The sequence below is a fragment of the Rhinopithecus roxellana genome, chromosome 4 (assembly GCF_007565055.1).
Source record: "Rhinopithecus roxellana isolate Shanxi Qingling chromosome 4, ASM756505v1, whole genome shotgun sequence".
NCBI lineage: Eukaryota > Metazoa > Chordata > Mammalia > Primates > Cercopithecidae > Rhinopithecus > Rhinopithecus roxellana.
Window position 1 is genome coordinate 36,737,751 of NC_044552.1, and position 22,067 is coordinate 36,759,817.

The 22,067-nt window shown below is 45.6% G+C and overlaps 1 protein-coding gene across 5 annotated transcripts in view; it reads left to right on the forward strand.

Moving 5' to 3' along the window:
- The window catches only part of BICRAL (BRD4 interacting chromatin remodeling complex associated protein like), a 127,004-nt gene that overhangs the window by 90,088 nt on the left and 14,849 nt on the right, over positions 1–22,067 (forward strand). For all 5 annotated transcript variants that reach the window (XM_030928493.1, XM_030928491.1, XM_030928492.1 and 2 more), the window contains one exon: positions 20,227–20,332. In XM_030928493.1, the coding sequence (XP_030784353.1) occupies positions 20,227–20,332 (106 nt within the window). The remainder of the gene's footprint in view (positions 1–20,226; positions 20,333–22,067) is intronic.

Genomic DNA, 22,067 nt, shown 5'->3' on the forward strand with positions numbered 1-22,067 from the left:
TGTTTTGTTTTGTTTTGTTTGTTTTCGAGACAGAGTCTCAGTCTGTCGCCCAGGCTAGAGTGCAGTGGTACGATCTCGGCTTACTGCAACCACCACCTCCTGGGTTCAAGCAATTCTCCTGCCTCAGCCTCCCGAGTAACTGGGATTACAGCTGCCTGCCACCCAACCCTGCTAGTTTTTGTATTTTTAATATAGACAGGGTTTCTCCATGTTGGCCAGGCTGGTCTCAAACTCCTGACCTCAGGTGATCTGCCCGCCTCAGCCTCCCAGTTTGTTTTGGTTTTTATGGTCCAGGATCCACCCAGAATCGCTATCTCATTCCACTGTCAGATTTTAAAATCTGCAACAGTTCCTCAGTCGTTCTTTGTCTTTCATGCTATTAATATTTTTGAAGAGTGCAAACCAATTATTATTATTGTTGTTGTTGTTGTTATTATTATTATTTTGAGACAGAGTTTTGCTCTTGTTGCCCAGGCTGGAGTGCAATGGCGCAATCTCAGCTCATCGCAACCTCTGCCTTGCAGGTTCAAGCGATTCTTCTGCCACAGCCTCCCGAGTAGCTGGGATTACAGGCATGCGCCACCAGGCCTGGCTAATTTTGTATTTTTAGTAGAGATATGGTTTCTCCATGTTGGCCAGGCTGGTCTCGAACTCCCAACCTCAGGTGATCTGCCTGACTCGGCCTCCTTGAGTGCTGGGATTATAGGCATGACCCACCGTGCCCAGCCAAACCAATTATTTTCTATAATGTCTCTCAATTTGGGTTTCTCTGATGCTTCCTCATGATTAGATTCAGTACATTTTTAACAGGATTGCCACAGAAGTGAGGTGTCCTCAGTGCTCAGGATGTGGATTTGTCCCATTACTGGTGATTTCACCTTGAACACTTGCTTAACATGGTGTCTTTCAGGTTTCTCCACTGTTTTTCCTTTTGTCATTAATTAGAATCTTCCAGAAGATAATTTGAAACTCTGTAGGCATCCAGTTTCTCATCAAACTTTCACATGATAATTTAAGTTTCCATTGATGATTTCTGATTGAATCAGTAATTACAGAGCTATTACTATGATGGCCTCCAAATAGAGACTTTCTGATTCCTTCATTTGTTCTAGACTTACTATTGGCATTCTAATTTAAGGAACAGCTTTTCCTTTTCTTCCCTTTACCTTTTTCTTTATGTGTGAATTCTTAGATTATTATTATAATTAGTAGGTTATAAACTGTTATAATAATTTATTTTAATGCTCAAGTCTACCCACATTTGGCAAGTGGGTGCCCCTCCAAATTGGCTGCTCATCCTTCTGACGTTTCCATCATTTTTTGAGCACTTCCTTCAATTTCTGGCAAAACAAATGTTCTGTGTTTATCTTTTAATTTCCCTGCTCCTGCCCTAGCATCAACTATTTTTTTAAGAAGGTTTGTTCCTTCTAGTGAAGAACAATATTTAGAAACCAAGATCTGAGCATTATGTGTGTTCATTGCTACTAAGGTCATTTCAGTTGGGAAATATGTATGTTTATACACCCAACACCTATAGCTATTTACATTTCTGTGAATCTATATTAAAAGCTGTGAGTTCATATTGATAGTTCTAATTCTAATCCATGACTACAGAATTCATCCAAGTTTCTCTCTTTTCCATATTTGTAACTCCCTTTCCCCGACCCCCTTTTTTTTTTGGAGTCAAAGTCTCACTGTCGCCCAGGCTGGAGTGCAATGGCGCAATCTCTGCTCACTGCAACCTCCGTCTCCCAGGTTCAAGCGATTCTCCTGCCTTAGCCTCCCAGGTAGCTGGGATTACAGGCATGTGCTACCACAACTGGCTAATTTTTATATTTTCAGTAGAGACAGGGTTTTACCATGTTGGCAAGGCTGGTCTCAAACTCCTGACCTCTGGTGATCCACCCGCCTCAACCTCTCAAAGTGCTGGGATTACAGGCGTGAGCCACCACACCTGGCCTGTAACTCCCTTTTCTAACAGTGAGAAAGCCAGCTCCACCATGTTTACTTATTTGTTCAATCCTAGAATATACAGAAAATAGTCTTAGAATTGCTAATCCATGTTTTTCACCATTGTAAAAAAAAAAAAACCTATTAATTACACTTTACTATTGGTTTACAGTTCTGTCTTTAGCCTAAGTGTTTACAGTCAACATACTGTGTTCAAAAGTTACTTGGGGCTGGTTGGGGTGGCTTATGCCTGTAATCCCAGCACTTCCCAGCAAGCGAGGGGGACAGATTGCATGAGCTCAGGAGCTCCAGACCAGCCTAGGTAACATGGCGAAACACTGTCTCTACAAAAAATAAAAAAATTAGGTGGGCGTGGTAGTGTGCGCCTGTAATCCCAGCTACTTGGGAGGCTGAGGTGGACCATCTGAGACTGGGAAGGTCAAGGCTGCAGTGAGGGTGATTGCACCACTGCACTACAGCCTGCGTGACAGAGCGAGACCCTGTCTCAGAAAACAAACAAACAAACATAAAGAAACAAAAAACGTGCAATTAATTAGTAAGAATGTAAAACAGTTCCAAAGTAGTTTAGAGTGAAAAGCAAGTCTTTCCCCAACCTCCAGTTTCCTTCCAGAAGCCTCACTGTTTGTAGGATCTTTGTATTCCCCCAGAGCTATCCTCTGCATAGACAAGCACACGTAGTGCATACACATACTTATCTGCAACACGCTATAGACGTTTTCACTTAATGATAGAACTTGGCCGGGCGCGGTGGCTCAATCCTGTAATCCCAGCACTTTGGGAGGCCGAGACGGGCGGATCACGAGGTCAGGAGATCGAGACCATCCTGGCTAACACGGTGAAACCCCGTCTCTACTAAAAAAATACAAAAAAACTAGCCGGGCGAGGTGGCAACTAGCCGGGCGAGGTGGCGGGCGCCTGTAGTCCCAGCTACTCCGGAGGCTGAGACAGGAGAATGGCGTAAACCCGGGAGGCGGAGCTTGCAGTGAGCTGAGATCTGGCCACTGCACTCCAGTCCGGGCCACAGAGCGAGACTCCGCCTCAAAAAAAAAAAAAAAAAAAAGAACTTGAGGATCATTTTATATTTGTATGTATTCATCAGCTTTATGTTTATTATAATTAATTAAGCAATCATCCATAGCATGGTCATTTCCTTTTCTTCTTTGCTATATAATAAATAATGCTTCAAAGGCGGGGGGGAGAAAAACACCTCTTTCTTTCTGACTCCCAAAAGTTTCAGTTATTCAAAGGTAAAAAGAAGCCTACACTAGCATTTCAAAGCAGCTGACTTTTTATGCCAAAAAGCATTGGGAACTAGGTCAGTTGCACTATTTCAAGTGTTCAAGTGTATTTCTGCTTATAAGTTTTCAGGAACAAGTGAAACCCCAGGTTTATTAAAATTAAGGAACATAGCCTTGGGTACAGAATTAGTTGAAATAGTAGTATTTAGGTCAGCTACCATTTAAATTCCTGGGACACCCAGAAACACAGAAATTCTTTTCTTTCTGTGTTTCTGTGTAGTTTCTTTTTTCTTTTTTTTTTTTTTTTTTTTGAGATGGAGTCTCACTCTGTTGCCCAGGCTGGAGTGCAGTGGCGCAATCTCAGCATACTGCAACCTCTGCCTCCCAGGTTCAAGCAGGCTCCTGAGTAGCTGAGGTTACAGGCACGCACCACCACACCCAGCTAATTTTTGTATTTTTAGTAGAGACAGGGTTTCACCATGTTGGTCAGGCTGGTCTCAAACTCCTGACCTAGTGATCCACCCACCTCGGCCTCCCAGAGTGCTGGGATTACAGGCGTGAGACACTGTGCCTGGTAGTTTCTGTGTAGTTTCTATGTAATATTTCTTTTCTTTTTCTTTTTCTTTTTTTTTTTTTTGAGATGGAGTCTAGCTCTGTCACCCAGGCTAGAGTGCAGTGACACTATCTCGCCTCATTGCAACCTCCACCTCCTGGGTTCAAGCAATTCTCCTGCCTCAGCCTCCCAAGTCGCTGGGACTACAGGCGTGTGCCACCACACCTGGCTAATTTTTTTGTATTTTTAGTAGAGACAGAGTTTCGCCATGTTGGCCAGGCTGGTCTCAAACTCCTGACCTCAGGTGATCTGCCCACCTCAGCCTTCCAAAGTGCTAGGGTTACAGGTGTAAGCCACCGCACCCAGTTTTTCTGTGTAATATTTCTATATAAATTACTTTATAGAATGTTGTAACAGAAATATAATTACCACAGGCTTTTGGTGTTTGTATGTTTGTGGAAATGTAATTCAACGGGTTTTGATACTATAAATGGTTAATGTTAGAGATGACTATGTTTTTAAATATAAATATAATATTGTTTTTAATATAGATAATACATCAACTTGGTTCAAAAAATCGAATGGGGCCGGGCATGGTGGCTCACGTCTGTAATCCCAGCACTTTGGGAGGCCAAAGCAGGTAGATCACCTGAGGTCAGGAGTTCAAGACCAACCAGCCTGACCAACAAGGTGAAACCCTCTCTCTACTAAATATCCAAAAATTAGCCAGATGTGGTGGCAGGCGCCTGTAGTCCCAACTACTCTGGAGGCTGAGACAGGAGAATTGCTTGAACCTGGGAAGCAGAGGTTGCAGTGAGCCAAGACTGCGCTGCTGCAATCCAGCCTGGGTGACAGAGCAAGACTCCATCTCAAAACAGAAAGAAAACTCAAATGGTACAGAAAGATGTATACTACGATGAAGAGTTTCCCTCCTAGTCTCGTTCCCCAGCCACCGAGCTGCCATCAGGCAACCAGTGAAACCAGCTTTTATGGTGTGAGCTTAAGTTCCTTCCTCACTTTGTATTGGGAAAACTTTCAAACCCATGGACAAGTTGGAAGAGTACAGTGAATACATTCACGTGGTATCACCAGTCATTTCTGTTTTGCAGTATTTGCTTTATTGGTGCTAAATGTCTGTAGTCTCTATGTGTATGCACACACACACATTTATACTTTATTTATATACTTTTTTTCTCTTAACCATTTGAAAGTACTCTGCAAACGTCACAACTTTTTATCCCTAAATACTTCAGCAGATGTCTCCTAGGAACAAGGACCTTTTAATACAATTATATCAAATTTCTTCCATTTGGCCCAGTAACACTCTTTACAAAAACAGTTTTTCACTTTAGAATCCAGAGAGCACTGATTTCATGTAGTTATCACATCTCTTTAGTCTGTAACAGTCCTGATCAGTTGTCTTCTTTATTTTTTTTTGAGACAGAGTCTTGCTCTGTCGCCCAAGCTGGAGTGCAGTGGCGCTGATCTCGGCTCACTGCAAGCTCCGCCTCCCGGGTTCACGCCATTCTCCTGCCTCAGTCTCCCAAGTCGCTAGGACTACAGGCGCCCGCCACCTCGCCCGGCTAGTTTTTTGCATTTTTAGTAGAGATGGGGTTTCACCGTGTTAGCCAGGATGGTCTCCTGACCGCGTGATCCGCCCGTCTCGGCCTCCCAAAGTGCTGGGATTATAGGCGTGAGCCACCGTGCGGCCCCTGATCAGTTGTCTTCTAGAGTGGCCTTGTCTGACTGGAATTACGTTTCCTCATGACTCGACTTCATCAGGCTAAATGGTTTGGGCAAGACACATGTTGGTTTGTCCCATTCGTGGTGATGCTGAGTGTGGGCACTTGGTTAAGTGGCTTCTCCCAGATTTCTCCACAAGGGTCTCAAAGGTGTCTTGTTCCCTTCCTAAAGAAGAAACGATCTCCAGGATAGTGCTTTGAGACCATGTGACTATTGTGTTTCTCAGCCTCTCACCCTTTGATGCCCCTCACCTGAATATTATATTGATAGTCACAAAATGATGGTTTTATAATTGTAGTATCCTATCTATATTTATTGCCTGGGATTTTTCCAGAAAGAAGAGCTTTTTTGGCCAGGCACAGTGGCTCACGTCTGTAATCCCTGCACTTTGGGAGGCAGAGGCGGGCAGATCACTTGAGGTCAGGAGTTTGAGACCTGCCAGGCCAACATGGCGAAACCCCATCTCTACTAAAAATACAAAAATTATCTGGGTGTGGTGGCACATGCCTATAATCCCAGCTACTTGGGAGGCTGAGGCAGGAGAATCACTTGAACCTGGGAGGCAGAGGTTGCAGTGAGCTGAGATTGCGCCACTGCACTCCAGCCTGGGTGACAGAGCGAGACTCTGTCTCAAAAAAATAAATAAATAACGGATTACCTGAGGTCAGGAGTTCAAGACCAGCCTGGTCTTGAAACCCCGTGTCTACTAAAACTACAAAAATTAGCCAGGTGTGGTGGCATGTGCCTGTAGTCCCAGCTACTCGGGAGGCTGAGGCAGGAGAATCACTTGAACTTGGGAGGCGGAGGTTACAGTGAGCCGAGATCGTGCCACTACACTCCAGCACTCCAGCCTGGGCAACAGAGTAAGACTCTGTCTCAAAAAAAAAAAAGAGCTTTTTCTTCCTCTCCTTCCCATTTTTTTTTGAGTAGCACTGTGAACTCATAGGGATCATTACCGTTGTTGTTAGAATTTTTAAAATTATTATTTAAAAAAATAGAGTCAGGGTCTTGCTATGTTACCCAGGCTGGTTCTAACTCCTGAGGTCAAGCGATCTTCCCACCTCAGCCTCCTAAAGTGCTGAGATGGCCGGGCGCGGTGGCTCAAGCCTGTAATCCCAGCACTTTGGGAGGCCGAGACGGGCGGATCACGAGGTCAGGAGATCAAGACCATCCTGGCTAACACGGTGAAACCCCGTCTCTACTAAAAAATACAAAAAACTAGCCGGGCGAGGTGGCAACTAGCCGGGCGAGGTGGCGGGCGCCTGTAGTCCCAGCTACTCCGGAGGCTGAGGCAGGAGAATGGCGTAAACCCGGGAGGCGGAGCTTGCAGCGAGCTGAGATCCAGCCACTGCACTCCAGCCTGGGCAACAGAGCCAGACTCCGTCTCAAAAAAAAAAAAATAAAAGACTAAAGTGCTGAGATTATAGATGTGACCTACCAGGCCTGGCCTAGGATTTTTTATGTTTGTTTTTTAGAACTTTTTGTTATGAGGAATTTTAAACACAAAGTAGACAAAACATTGTCACAAGCCCCTATGCTCCCTCAGCTTGAGTATTTACCACTCATGGCTGCTCTTGTTTCATCCACACCCCCACTGCCTTTGCCCCTGCCTGGTATGATTTTGAAGCTGACCCATCATATCAGTTCATCTGTCTTATTTTAGCACTTATCTCTAAGAGATCATGTATTCTTTCTGTATTTAGTGTATTCTTTCTGTATTTAATATATTGTAATTTATTGCGTTCCTCATTCTTTTTGATGCTTAAATTGTCCCAAATTTGATCAATGGAAGCCTGTTTGAGCTGGCTCCTTTACTTTTGACATGTTTTCACTTCCTCTGAACACATCCTTGCTTTGTGTCACAAGACACTGTAGACTGCCTTAGATTACCTTGCCTCAAACCTGGAATCAGCCATTCTCGAAGGAGCCTGTGAACTAAGTCTCTTTGTGCAGAGAGTAATTTACAGGATTTACATTTTCTTGTAAATGGATTAAAATTCAAACGTCAGTTACTAAGGAGACAATTTAAAATAATCTATCAAACAAAAGTAAACAAATTAGTATAGGTCCAAATCTCTCCATCATTTATTTATTAGAGATGGGGTCTTTCTATGTTGTCCAAGATGAACTCCTGGGCTCAAGTGATCCTTCCACCTCAGCCTTCCAAACAGGTGGGATTACAGGCACGAACCACAACAGACAAATCTCTTTATTTTTGTTTTGTTTTTGTTTTTTGAGATGGAGTCTTGCTTTGTCGCCCAGGGTGGCATACAGTGGTGCAATCTCAGTTTACTCCAACCTCCACCTCCCAGTTCAAGCGATTCTCCTCCCTCAGCACCCCCTAGTAGATGGGATTTCAGGCACCCACCACCGTGCCTGGCTAATTTTTGTATTTTTAGTAGAGACCGCACCTGACCCCAAATCTCTTTGGATCACTAAAGGATTTCATAGGTTCAAAACTTATTAAGAACAGGCAGGGCATAGTGGCTCATACCTGTAATCCCAGCACTTTGGGAGGCCAAGGCAGGCGGATCACTAAAGGTCAGGAGTTTAAGACCAGCCTGGCTAGCATGGTGAAACCTCGTGTCTACTAAAAATACGAAAATTAGCCAGGTGTGGTGGGGCATGCCTGTATAATACCAGCTACTCAGGAGGCTGAGGCACAAGATAGCTTGAACCCAGGAGACAGAAGTTGCAGTGGGCCGAGATTGCACCACTGCACTCCAGCCTAGGGGACAGAGCAAGACTCCATCTTTTAAAAAAAAAAAAAAAAATTGAGAGCAGCTGAGCCCTTATCACCTATAGTACCTACCATGCTTTGGATGTGAGAGTGCCTAAATGATCACTCTGAATTTTTTTTTTTTTTTTTTTTTTTTGAGACAGAGTCTCGCTTTGTTGCCAGGCTGGAGTGTAGTGGCACTATCTTGGCTTACTGCAACCTCTGCCTCCTGGGTTCAAGCGATTCTCCTGCCTCAGCCTCCTGAGTAGCTGGGACCACAGGCACGCACGACTATGCGTGGCTAATTTTTGCATTTTTTAGTAGAGACGGGGTTTCACCATATTGGCCAGGCTGGTCTTGAACTCCTGACCTTGTGATCCTCCCGTCTCACCCTCCCAAAATGCTGGGATTACAGGTGTGAGCTACGCCACCCTGCCAATCACTCTGAATTTTTACTGAAGTTTCTAGTCCTGCTCTGCCCCTCCCTACTTCCCTATCCCCCCTGTAGCTCAGCTTGCCTACCTTATGTGGAACCATTGTATTTTCAGACATCTGGACTTAAAAATCTAGATGTTCTTGTTTTCTTCTTGCTTTAATGAATTAGCAAATCCAATAAATTATTTGAAAATGTGTCCTATCCATTCTCTCCAATAACAATGAAAATACTAATCATACTATTAACAACGACAAGGACAGTACTGGGGCTCCACACACTATTTCTAATTATGTTGGAGCTACATGTAGCATCATTGTTCCCACATTACAGCAGAGAAGATGAGGGTTCAGAGCTTGGACAAATTGCTCATAAAGGCGAACTTTACCTGTTATTTATCTATACCACACTACTTCCCATTTTTCTCCTTTTCTACATCCATACCTTAAGGTAGACTTTAAGAGAGACTAGAGGCCGGGCGCAGTGGCTCAAGCCTGTAATCCCAGCACTTTGGGAGGCTGAGATGGGTGGATCACGAGGTCGGGAGATCGAGACCATCCTGGCTAACACCGTGAAACCCCGTCTCTACTAAAAAATACAAAAAACTAGCCGGGCGAGGTGGTGGGCACCTGTCCCAGCTACTCGGGAGGCTGAGGCAGGAGAATGGCGTAAACCCCGGAGGCGGAGCTTGCAGTGAGCTGAGATCCGGCCACTGCACTCCAGCCTGGGCGATAGAGCGAGACTCCGTCTCAAAAAAAAAAAAAAAGAGAGAGAGAGACTAGAATATGACAGAAAAACAGGAGGTGAATCAGCAGTCCCAGCTCAGTCATAGGTCCCACCCTGCCAGCGAGTGGTTTCTGAGCTAAGCTTGTATCTTAAACTATCTGAGCCCTAGTTTTGTCTTTTCTAAAATGAGGAACTCTAGCTGTGCAATAGAATTACCTGGGGAGCTTTTTAAAGCTATGGATGCCTGAGCCTCACCCACATAAATTCTGACTTAAACAGTCTGGAGAAAGGGCTTTAGGCATCAGCATTTTTCAAAAGCTCCCCAAGTGATTTTAAAGTGCAGCCAGGATAGAGAAGCACTGTGCTACCTGATTTCCAAAGCCCATTGCAACCCTAACGCCTCCTAATTAGACAGCTGCAACAATTGTCTAGGTGATTAATCTGCCTTCGTTCTCTTCCTAAAGAAGGCAGATTTCCACATTAATTCTCCTGAAATATTTGAACCAGGCCGGGTGCGGTGGCTCAAGCCTGTAATCCCAGCACTTTGGGAGGCTGAGACGGGCGGATCACGAGGTCAGGAGTTCGAGACCATCCTGGCTAACACGGTGAAACCCCGTCTCTACTAAAAAATACAAAAAGCTAGCCGGGCGAGGTGGCTGGTGCCTGTAGTCCCAGCTACTCGGGAGGCTGAGGCAGGAGAATGGCGTAAACCCGGGAGGCGGAGCTTGCAGTGAGCTGAGATCCGGCCACTGCACTCCAGCCTGGGTGACAGAGCGAGACTTCTTCTCAAAAAAAAAAAAAAAAAAAAAAAGAAATATTTGAACCAAATCATCAGGGAGCTTCTCATTCCCACTGGAGAAAGCACAAATCTCCGACCTGGCAGTCAAGGTTCTCTAGTTAGAAACCCTCCACTTCCCCAGGCTGGTCCCCTGTTTTTCCCATGAATAGGCCAGACTCATGGTGTGTTCAGGCCTTTATTGATGGGTATACATTGAATGTCCTTTCCTTCCCTGTTTAAATTCTTCCCCTCCTTCAGGGCCCCACCCAAAGTCCCTAGAAAAAATGAAGGTTTTTCAGTCCCTTCACTGATCTCTTCCTGCCTATTATACTTTTTATTTGTACACCCCACTAGGTACGTAACCACTTACTTTGTTAAATGTTTTCTTCATTGATTCATTCACCCAACAGTATCTGAGTACCTACCACATGCCAGCCCCAGACATATAACAGTATATCCCAGACAGATAGTTAAGCCAACAGTCACAACACAGTTTTGTTTTTGTTTTTGTTTTTTTTAGTGGAGTCTCACTCTGTCACCCAGGCTGGAGTGCAGTGGCGCAACCTCGGCTCACTGCAAGCTCCGCCTCCTGGGTTCATGCCATTCTCCTGCCTCAGCCTCTGGAATAGCTGGGACTACAGGCGCCTGCCACCACGACTGGCTAATTTTTTGTATTTTTAGTAGAGATGGGGTTTCACTGTGTGAGCCAGGCTGGTCTTGAATTCCTCACCTTATGATCTGCCCGCCTCGGCCTCCCGAAGTGCTGGGATTACAGACGTGAGCCACGACGCCCAGGCAACACAGTATTTTAAGTGTGCTACTAGGAGTAGTCCAGAGTGCGGACTCCGAAAAGGAGCCTCTAACCCAGTTGGGGTGGTCAGGGAAGGTTTCCTTGAGGTGGTGTTCTCTGAGAGTTACCCAGGCAGAGAGGATCTGGGTGAAGAATGGTCCGTGAAATAGAAACAGCAAGTGCAGAGCCTAGAGAGAAAAGAGACCAGGTGCTGTGGGGAAAGGAAAACACGTTCAGGTGAGGCGACTGAGGTGTTTGGTGGGAAAGGTGAGCACAAACCATGCAGGTCTTGGATGCCGTGTTAAGAGCCAGTGTTGTAATCTAAGCATGAAGTAGACATACACTAGCAGTGTAGGAAAGATGGCGAGACATGAATGGATCTGAGACAACTAGGTTAGATAGAACTTGTGATTGATTGGGCAGAGTGGAAGAATAAGAATGACTTACAGGTTTCTGACAATGACACACAGGTTCACTGAGTTAGAGAAATGGGGAGAGATTTGGATTTGAAGGGAAGTTACCGAGTTTAGGGTATGTTTGTCAAGTGTGAGGTACCTGTAGGACAACCATATATGATACGTGGCTGTATATGCTGAAACTTAACACTGAAATATGAGCTGAAATGGGATTGGGATTGATCAGCATATAAATTTCTTTTTCTTTTTTTTTTTTTCTTTTTTTTTTCTTTTTTTTTTTTTTTTTTTTTTTTTGAGACTGAGTCTCAGTCTGTCGCCCAGGCTGGAGTGCAGTAGCGCAATCTCGGCTCACTGCAACCTCCTCCTGCCTGGTTCAAGCGATTCTCCTGCCTCAGCCTCCTGAGTAGCTGGGATTACAGGCACGCATCACCACACCCGGCTAATTTTTTTTTTTTTTTTTTTTTTTTGTATTTTTAGTAGAGACGGGGTTTCATCATGTTGGTCACGCTGGTCTTGAACTCCTGACCTGTGATCCACCCGCCTCAGCCTCCCAAAGTGCTGAGATTACAGGCGTGAGCGACCGCACCTGGCCAGCATATAAATTTCTTTTTTTTTTTTTTTTTTGAGACGGAGTCTCGCTCTGTCGCCCAGGCTGGAGTGCAGTGGCCGGATCTCAGCTCACTGCAAGCTCCGCCTCCCGGGTTTACGCCATTCTCCTGCCTCAGCCTCCCGAGTAGCTGGGACTACAGGCGCCCGCCACCTCACCCAGCTAGTTTTTTGTATTTTTTAGTAGAGACGGGGTTTCACCGTGTTAGCCAGGATGGTCTCGATCTCCTGACCTCGTGATCCACCCGTCTCGGGCTCCCAAAATGCTGGGATTACAGGCTTGAGCCACCGCGCCCGGCCCAGCATATAAATTTCAACTGAAGCAATGGGAGTGGAGGAAATAGACCAAGGAGAGCATATAGATAGAGAAGAAAATAGCCAGAAGAGAACCCCACAGCACCTCAACATTTAGGCTAAGAAAAGAGGATGTTGCAGGCAGGAAAGAAGATCCACAGAGTGATGCACACTGAGAAGGAAGGGAAGGAGTGGGCGTTCTGATAGATTTAACAACTGGGAGGCTGCTGGTTGGTATGACTTGTTTCTGTGGAACGGTAGGTGCAGAAGCCAGATCGCAACAGACTGAGGAGAGAGCAGGAGGTGTGCTCATGAGCATAGACAGCTGTCAGATAAATGAAGACAACTGAAGAGCAATAGCTATGAGGATGTGTGGGATTAAGGGAATTATTTTTGTAGTGAAAGATGAGCTTTTTTCACAGCTGATAAGAGAAAGACATTCATTGTAGAACATTGCTAGGATTCTGTGTAGACAGAGGAGGGACACCTCTTCTATTGTAAGAGAAGGTGGGAAAGGGTAAGATTGTAGCTTTCGTGGCAGAAAGTTCTGATCTAGCGTATAGGTTTGCTTATAATGAAATAGCATTCAAAAGAGCTGACTAAGGGGAAAAAAAGGATTACCGGACAGGTGTGGGGTTGGATTCCAGTTGCGTCTGGGCACCATAATTGTAACACACTGGTCTATCACGTTTCTGTGAGCCTGTGTGTTTCTTGGATGGTAAACTTGAGGATAAAGACGGTTTGGTATCCTTTGGCTGTCTTCTCTGTTTTTTGTTTTTTGGGTGTTTTTTTGTTTTGTTTTGTTTTGAAATGGAGTTTCAGTCATCACCCAAGCTGGAGTGCAATGGTGCGATCTCGGCTCACTGCAGCCTCCAACTCCCAAGTTCAAGCGATTCTCCTGCCTCAGCCTCCCGAGGGATTACAGGCGTGAGCCACAGCGCCCGGCCTGCCTTCTCTGTGATTACCACAGTGCTGTGTACACAGTGGTTACTCAAATGGCTCATCAAGGGACTTTGGATTGTAGCTATCAGAAACTCCCCTTAACGTGTTTGAGAGAATGTGTTTTGTGAATGAGCCCAAGTCCAGGAAGTATAGTGTAGCACCTTATGACAGCAAGAATTCATGTTCTCTGCTGCTCTCTGGGCCTCTTCAAGACAGATGGTGCAATGGCACCATCTCGCCTCCCAGGTTCAAGCGATTCTCCTGCCACAGCCTCCTGGGTAGCTGGGATTACAGGTGCACACCACCACGCCCGGCTAATTTTTTTGTATTTTTAGTAGAGACAGGGTTTCACCATGTTGGTCACGCTGCTCAAACTCCTGACCTTGTAATCCAGCAGCTTCGGCCTCCCAAAGTGTTGGGATTACAGGCGTGAGCCACCACGCCTGGCCCAACAGCATGGCCTCTTATCTCTCCTTCATTGTTCTCTCTCCTTGTTCTCCTGGACTAAAATGATTGCCCCAGGCTATCTTTACATTATTCCAAACCAAGCATTTAACAGCCACTGGCAAGTGCACTGGTTTCCAATACTTAACAATACATCAGAATCAAATGGAAAGCTTTAAAAAGTTATAGATTCCTGGCCGGGCTGCTGGCTCACGCCTGTAATCCCAGCACTTTGGGAGGCCAAAGTGGGCGGATCACGAGGTCAGGAGGTCGAGACCAGCCTGACCAACATGGTGAAACCCCGTCTCTACTAAAAATACAAAAATTAGCCGGCCGTGGCTGTAATCCCGGCTACTCAGGAGGCTGAGGCAGGTGAATCACTTGAACCCGGGAGGCGGAGGTTAGCAGTGACCCTAGATTGCGCCATTGCACTCCAGCCTTGGCGACAGAGCAAGATTCCGGCTCAAAAATCTAAAATAAAAAATGAATAAATAAATAAAAAGTTATAGATTCCTAAGCCCCACATTAGATTTCTGAATTGATTTTTGTGGATGGAACCAAGAAATTCTCCAGGTGATCTTGACACAACCTGAATTTGAGAACCACTACTTCTTGATATCCATCCCTTACCCCCATTCCACACTCTCCAGAGAGTCTGATTAGGCCACTTGTGGTTGAGTAAACCATGACTGGAGGGGTAGTCTTCTGGGCGGCACAAGGAAGTAGTCTTCCAGGGCCTCTGCTGCTCAATCTGGAGCCTTTGTACAAATTAGGAAAAAGTGCCCCTCAGGGCCAAAGTATAAAAATGCACCCCTCCAAGTAGACAACCTGCTTTACTGTTAGGCTTGGCACTTTTAGAGGGTGTGTAGCGGGTACTTCTTCCCTGGACTTTAGCTCTTATTTGCCCTCTGGGAAGTAACACCATGTTGTGTATTTTCTTTTCTATCTTACTGCATTAGCTACATCTTTCAATAACATGTTGAAAACCTGTGAAAAGAGGGTCATCCTTGCTTTATTATTGATCTTAGCAGTAAAGCTTTAAGTTTTTTGCCATTAAATATGAGTTACACTTGGTGGCTTAGGCATTTAATCTCAGCACTTAGAGGGGCTGAGGTGGGCGGATCACTTCAAACCAGACTGGCCAACATGGTGAAAATCCATGCCTACTGAAAATAGAAAAATTAGCCAGGTACAGTGGCACATACCTATAGTCCCAGCTACTCAGAAGGCTGAGGTGGGAGAATCACTTGAGCCTGGGAGGCAGAGGTTGCAGTGAGCTAAGATCGCATCACTACACTGCAGCCAGGGCAACAGATACCCTGTCTCAGGGAAAAGAAAAAACAATGAATAAACCTCTCAAAGCCTTTTTAAAAAGCATGAATTCGCTGTAGGTTCTTTGTAGATGTTTATCAAATTGAGAAAGTTCCCCTCTACTCTTAGTTTGCTGAGAGTTTTTTTCATGAATAGGTGTTGCTTTTTGTCAAATACTTTTTCTGCATCTGTTGATATTATCATGGTATTTTTCTTCTTTAGTTTATTGATATGATACATTAAAATAATTGATTTTTGGCCACGCATGGTGGCTCACGCCTGTAATACCAGCACTTTGGGCGGCCGAGGTAGTAGGACCTCTTGAGCCCAGGAGTTCGAGACCAGCCTGGGCAACATAGGAAGACCTTGTCTCTACAAAAAATTTAAAAATTAGCCAGGCATTGGCCAGGCGCGGTGACTCACACCTGTAATCCCAGCACTCTGGGAGGCCGACGCAGGTGGATCACTAGGTCAGGAGTTTGAGACCATCCTGACCAACATGGTGAAACCCCGTCTCTACTAAAAATACAAAAATTAGCTGGGTGTGGTGGCGGGCACCTGTAATCCCAGCTACTCGGGAGGCTGAGGCAGAAAATTGCTTGAACCTTAGCTGGCCACAGTGGCTCACGCCTGTAATCCCAGCACTTTGGGAGGCCGAGGTGGGCGGATCACGAGGTCAGGAGATCAAGACCATCCTGGCTCATACGGTGAAACCCCATCTTTACTAAAAATACAAAAAATTAGCCGGGCATGGTGACGGGCATCTGTAGTCCCAGCTACTCAGGAGGCTGAGGCAGGAGAATGGCATGAACCCAGGAGGCGGAGTTTGCAATGAGCCAAGATTATGCCACCACACTCCAGCCTGGGTGAAAGAGCGAGACTGTCTCAAAAAAAAAAAAAAAAGAAAAAGAGAAAAAAGAAAATTGCTTGAACCCGGGAGGCGGAGGTTGCAGAGAGCCAAGATCACGCCACTGCACTCCAGCCTCAGCGACAGAGTTAGACTTCATCTCAAAAAAAAAAAAAATTAGCCAGGCGTGATGGTGCATACCTGTAGTCCCAGCTACTCCTGGAGGCTGAGGTGGGATGATGACTTGAGCCTGGGAGGTCAAGGCTACAGTGAGCTGTGATTGCACCACTGCACTCCAGCCTCAGTGATAGAGCAAGACCCTGTCTCCAAAAAAACAAAATAAAATCCTCAAGTGATAGCAAATGTTCATGCTTTGACATTAGATTATTATTTTTGTTTTCTTTCAATCTTTTATACTGTAAAATAGAACACATTCAGGAAATGTATAAAACGTAAATGTGTCATTGATAATTAATTATGGCCGGGAGCAGTGGCTCACGCCTACAACCCCAGCACTTTAGGAGGCTGAGGCAGGTGGATCTCTTGAGCTCAGGAGTTTGAGATCAGCCTGAGCAACATGGTAAAACCCCATCTCTAAAAAAAAACAAAAACTAGCCAGGCTTGGTGGCATGCACCTGTAGTCCCAGCTACTCGGGCTGAGGTGGGAGGATCCCTTGAGCCCAGGATGCAGAGGTTGCAGTGACCCGGGATTGCCACAGAGTGAGACCCTGTCTCAAAACAAACAAACAGAAATGACAAAACAATTAATTATAAAGCTGGTACTCACGGCTGGGCTTGGTGGCTCAAGCCTGGACAGGACACCTGTCCAGGTGTCCACCATATGGGGAACTTCCCATACTACAGTAGGACATCATGGGGTCACCTTGTAGGGGACATGCTGTAAAACTGGAAGATTCTCACATTGACCCTTCCCCTCTTGGGTTTCTTCCTAATAATTCATTGCCTGTCTACCTGGAATAGTTTAGGTTCGCCCTTCCCTGCTAGTGGAAGAATGAAAAAGGTGACCATGTCCACCTCTTTAATAACCTTCTGTCACCTGGGCTGGAGTACAGTGCCTTCATCACTGTACTTCAGCCTCAACCTCCTGGGCTCAAGCAGTCCTGCCACATCAGCCCCCGCAAGTAGCTGAGACCACAGGCATGTGCCACCATGTCCAGCTAAGTTTTTAATTTTGTAGGGATGAGGTCTCCCTATGTTGCCCAGACTGATCTCAATTTCCTGGGCTCAAGTGATCCTCCCACCTCAGCCTCCTAAAGTGTCAGGATTACAGGCATGAGTCACCACATTTGGCCTCCTTTTCATTTTTATATTACAAAAGAGAAACAAATAATTAATTGTTTAGAACAGAATCTTTTTTTTTTTTTTTTTTTTTTTGAGACAGAATCTCACTCTGTCGCCCAGGCTGGAGTGCAGTGGTGCGATCTCAGCTCACTGCAAGCTCCGCCTCCTGGGTTCACGCCATTCTCCTGCCTCAGCCTCCCAAGTAGCTGGGACTACAGGCGCCCACCACCACGCCCAGCTAATTTTTTGTATTTTTAGTAGACAGGGTTTCACCATGTGAGCCAGGATAGTCTCGATCTCCTGACCTTGTGATCCGCCCACCTCGGCCTACCAAAGTGCTGGGATTACAGGCGTAAGCCACTGTGCTTGGCCTAGAACAGAAATGTTAACATTAGTTTGTCGGGCTGGATGCAGTGGCTCACGCCTATATTCCCAGCACTTTGGGAGGCCAAGGCAGGTGGATCACTTGAGGTCAGGAGTTCAAGACCAGCCTGGACAACATGGTTAAATCCTGTCTCTACCAAAAGATACAAAAATTAGCCAGGCATGGTCAGACCTGTAGTCCCAGCTACTCGGGAGGCTGAAGCAAGAGAATCGCTTGAACCTGAGAGGCAGAGGTTGCAGTGAGCCAAGATCGTACCAGTGCACTCCAGCCTGGGTGACACAGAGTGAGACCCTGTCTCAATAAATAAATAAATAAATAAATAAATAAATAAATAAATAAGCTTAGTTTGTCAATTGGTCAGGCATTGCCAAGGTCTGTGTGAGCACTTACATGTGAATGGTTGGTGGGAACATTTTGCTGAGGCCAAGGTCATAGTTAAGTCTGTGATGGTTAAGTCTGTGATTGTGCAGATGGTTAGACTAAACTCTAAATCCACTGATAGTATAAATAATATAAAACTGAAGAGGGCAGGTGCAGTGGCTCACGCTTGTAATCCCAACACTTCGGGAGACTGAGGTGGGCAGATCACCTCAGGTCAGGAGTTGGAGACCAGCTTGGCCAACACAGTGAAACCCCATCTCTACTAAAAGTACAAAAATTAGCCGGGCGTGGTGATGGGTGCCTGTAATCCCAGCCACCCAGGAGACTGAGGCAGGAGAATCACTTGAACCTGGGTAGTGGAGGTTGCGGTGAACCGAGATTGAGCCACTGCAGTCTAGCCTGGGCAGCAGAGCAAGACTCCATCTTTAAAAAAAAAAAAAAAAAAGGCCGGGCGCGGTGGCTCAAGCCTGTAATCCCAGCACTTTGGGAGGCCGAGACGGGCGGATCACAAGGTAAGGAGATCGAGACCATCCTGGCTAACATGGTGAAACCCCGTCTCTACTAAAAAAATACAAAAAACTAGCCAGGTGAGGTGGCGGGCACCTGTAGTCCCAGCTACTCGGGAGGCTGAGGCAGGAGAATGGCGTAAACCCAGGAGGCGGAGCTTGCAGTGAGCTGAGATCCGGCCACTGCACTGCAGCCTGGGCGACAGAGTGAGACTCCGTCTCAAAAAAAAAAAAAAAGAAAACTGAAGAAAAAAAACTCTGAAAAGTTATTGCACTATGAAGTAGTAATGGCACAGAGGATTAAAAACTGAGGGTAGGCAGGGTATGGTGGCTCACGTCTGTAATCCCAGCACACGTCTGTAATCCCAGCACTTTGGGAGGCTGAGGCAGGCGGATAACAAGGTCAGGAGTTCGCGGCCATCCTGACCAACATGATGAAACCCCATTTCTAAAAATACTACTAAACCCCGTTTCTAAAACTACTATTAAAAATACAAAAAATAGCCAGGTATGGTAGCTCACTACCCGGGAGGCTGAGGCGGGAGAATCACTTGAACTCGGGAGGCGGAGGTTGCAGTGAGCCGAGATCACACCACTACACTACAGCCTGGCAACAGAATAAGATTCCATCTCAAAAAGAAAAAAAAAAAAAACTGAGGGTAATTTAAAAGCGCTTTATTGGCTGGGTGTGGTGGCTCACACCTATAATCCCAGCACTTTGGGAAGCCAGGGCAAACGGATCACTTGAGGTCAGGAGACCAGCCTAGCCACTATGGTGAAACTCCGTCTCTACTAAAATTGGAAAAATTAGCCAGACATGGTGGCACACACCTGTAATCCCAGCTACTCAGGAGGCTGAGGCAGGAGAATCCATTCAACTTGGGAGACGGAGGTTGCAGTGAGTTGAGATCATGCCACTGCACTGCAGCCTGGGTGACAGAGTGAGACTCCGTCTCAAAATAAATAAGCAAATAAAAGCCCTTTATCTTTCTACTTAAAATGTATTATAGAGGCTAGGCATGGTGGTGCATGCCTACAATCCCAGCTGCTTGGGAGGCTTGCGTGGAAGGATCACTTGAGCCCAGGAGTTTGAGACCAGCCTTGGTAACATGGTGAGACCCTATGGCAAAAAATATATATATATATGTTATAGAGATAACAGCTAAAAGGAACTTAATTCTTAAACATTATCCATTTCATCTTCCCCATTTATAGAAAAGAAGCACACAACAATTTAAACATTGGATTAATTTTTCTAATTATATTTTGCTCAGGCTAATATTAAATTGATTTTCATTTCTCAATTGCATGCTACCTGATGTTGACACAACACAAACTAGAGATATACCAGATGGTAGTGAGGAAATGTACTTTACATCATCTACACAGCAAAACAATGAGTGGTGACAAAACATTGGGGGTTGGCCCTTGGTCCCTGACCAGGTGCTTGGAGTCTGTGCAGAGCCCACATAGGAGGTGATAGTCAGGATCATAATCCTAGCAGGCGAGATATAAGATTACCGAGGGTAGAAATTCCCAGCTGCAGCCTTTTTGTCTGAGCACCACAAACACAGCAGTCCCGGAAGCAAGAAAATAACCTGTGTCAAGTCAGCATCCCTACTGAATGGCATCAGGAAAATTCAGTGTGCCGCAGGTTGTTAAAGGATGTACTTTGCAATTCCCCTGATGGGATAAGAAAATACAATTTTTAAATTTTTGTTTTGTTTATAATCTAACCTGAAGGTACCAGGGAGGCATGAAGAGGCTTGGTTGGTATTTAAAATAATCTGTTAAAGCTTTAGAAATGAAATTAATGTTTTCATCTTGGTCATGTTTCACAGGCTCAGAAAAAATGTCTGAATCAGACTTCCCCCATTTCTGCTCCCAAGACCACAGACGGCCTGAGGCAAGCACAGATCCCTGGGCTCTTGAGCACCGCACTGCCAGGTCAGGAGCTTCCTCAGTTTGTCCCTGTCCTCCCAACACCCACGAATGCTCTTCTCACTCTTCTCCCTCATTCTGCATGAAAGCTTTCTGGCTTAATCTTGCCTCCACTCTGATTATTCCTTTCTTTCTGTATCCTTTCTGCCCAAATAATATACTGTGTTGCATCAACTCTAAGATAGCATCAGGCCAAGCACCGTGTCTCATGCTTGTAATCCCAGCACTTTGGGAGGCCGAGGAGAGTGGATCACCTGAGATCAGGAGTTCAAGACCAGCCTGACCAACATGGTGAAACCCCATCTCTACTAAAAACACAAAATTTAGCCAGGCATGGTGGCACACGCCCGTAATCCCAGCTACTCAGGAGGCTGAGGCAGGAGAATCGCTTGAACCCAGGAGGCAGAGGCTGCAGTGAGCCAAGATCGCACCACTGCACTCCAGCCTGGGTGACAGAGTGAAACTCCATCTCAAACAACAACAACAACAAAAAAAACCCGCCGGGTGCGGTGGCTCACGCCTGTAATCCCAGCACTTTGGGAGGCCTAGACGGGCGGATCACGAGGTCAGGAGATCGAGGACATCCTGGCTAACACGGTGAAACCCTGTCTCTACTAAAAAATACGAAACAAAATTAGCCGGGCATGGTGGCGGGCGCCTGTAGTCCCAGCTACTCGGGAGGCTGAGGCAGGAGAATGGCGTGAACCCGGGAGGCGGAGCTTGCAGTGAGCCGAGATCGCACCACTGCACTCCAGCCTGGGCGACAGAGCCAGACTCCGTCTCAAAAAAAAAAAAAAAAACCCACTAAGATAGCATCAATGGTAAGATGTACTATCATTTTTCATACTACCAAAAAGAAAAAAAAAGCACTTCTCTCTAAATTATGACACAATAAATTATGTGGGAAAAAAAAATGCTGCTTAGAAACAATGAATTCAGGCCAGGCACAGTGGCTCACACCCGTAATCCCAGCACTTTGGGAGGCCGAGGCGGGCGGATCATGAGGTCAGGAATTCAAGACCAGCCTGGCCAACATGGTGAAACCCCGTCTCTACTAGCTGGGCATTGTCCTAGCTACCCAGAAGGCTGAGGCAGGAGGATCATCTGAGCCTGGGAGGTCGAGGCTGCAGTGAGCTGTGATCATGCCACTGCACTCCAGCCTGGGTGACAGAACGAGACCTTGTCTCAAAACAAACAAAAAAAAGGTATTTTATAGTACTTGTGACTTTGTAATTATCCCCATGTTGTTCTCTATATACATGTTTGGAATTCTCCACCCAGACTGAAAATATTATGGACTGTGTCTTCTGTTTTTTAAGGTTTTGAACATCTGCAGTTCTAAGGCTTTGAACATCCAATTAGTACTAAAAAAAAAAAAAAAAAAAAAAAGCAAGAAAGAGAAAAAGCTTGAATATTCCCAGTCAACTGCCTCGTTGGCTCTTTGGGCCTCCTTTTCCTTACACTGTATTTTGGGATTCTGTAGCGCTGACAGATACTGGCTTGAGGCCTGTGTTTCAGACTATAACTAATTTGAAACTATAGCATTTAGAGCTTCTATTTATTACTCTTTACTTATTTATTACTTAAATAGGCTTTAATAACCTCTTCCTTTAGAGCTTGTAAGTAAATGCACTACCCTGCCCTCCTTCTTCACAGCAAGCAGCCATGATAAAGAAACCTGCTGCAGAATGCTCAACAGTCTGTACCCCTTGGGCTCTAGGGTTTTATGATGGATCCAATT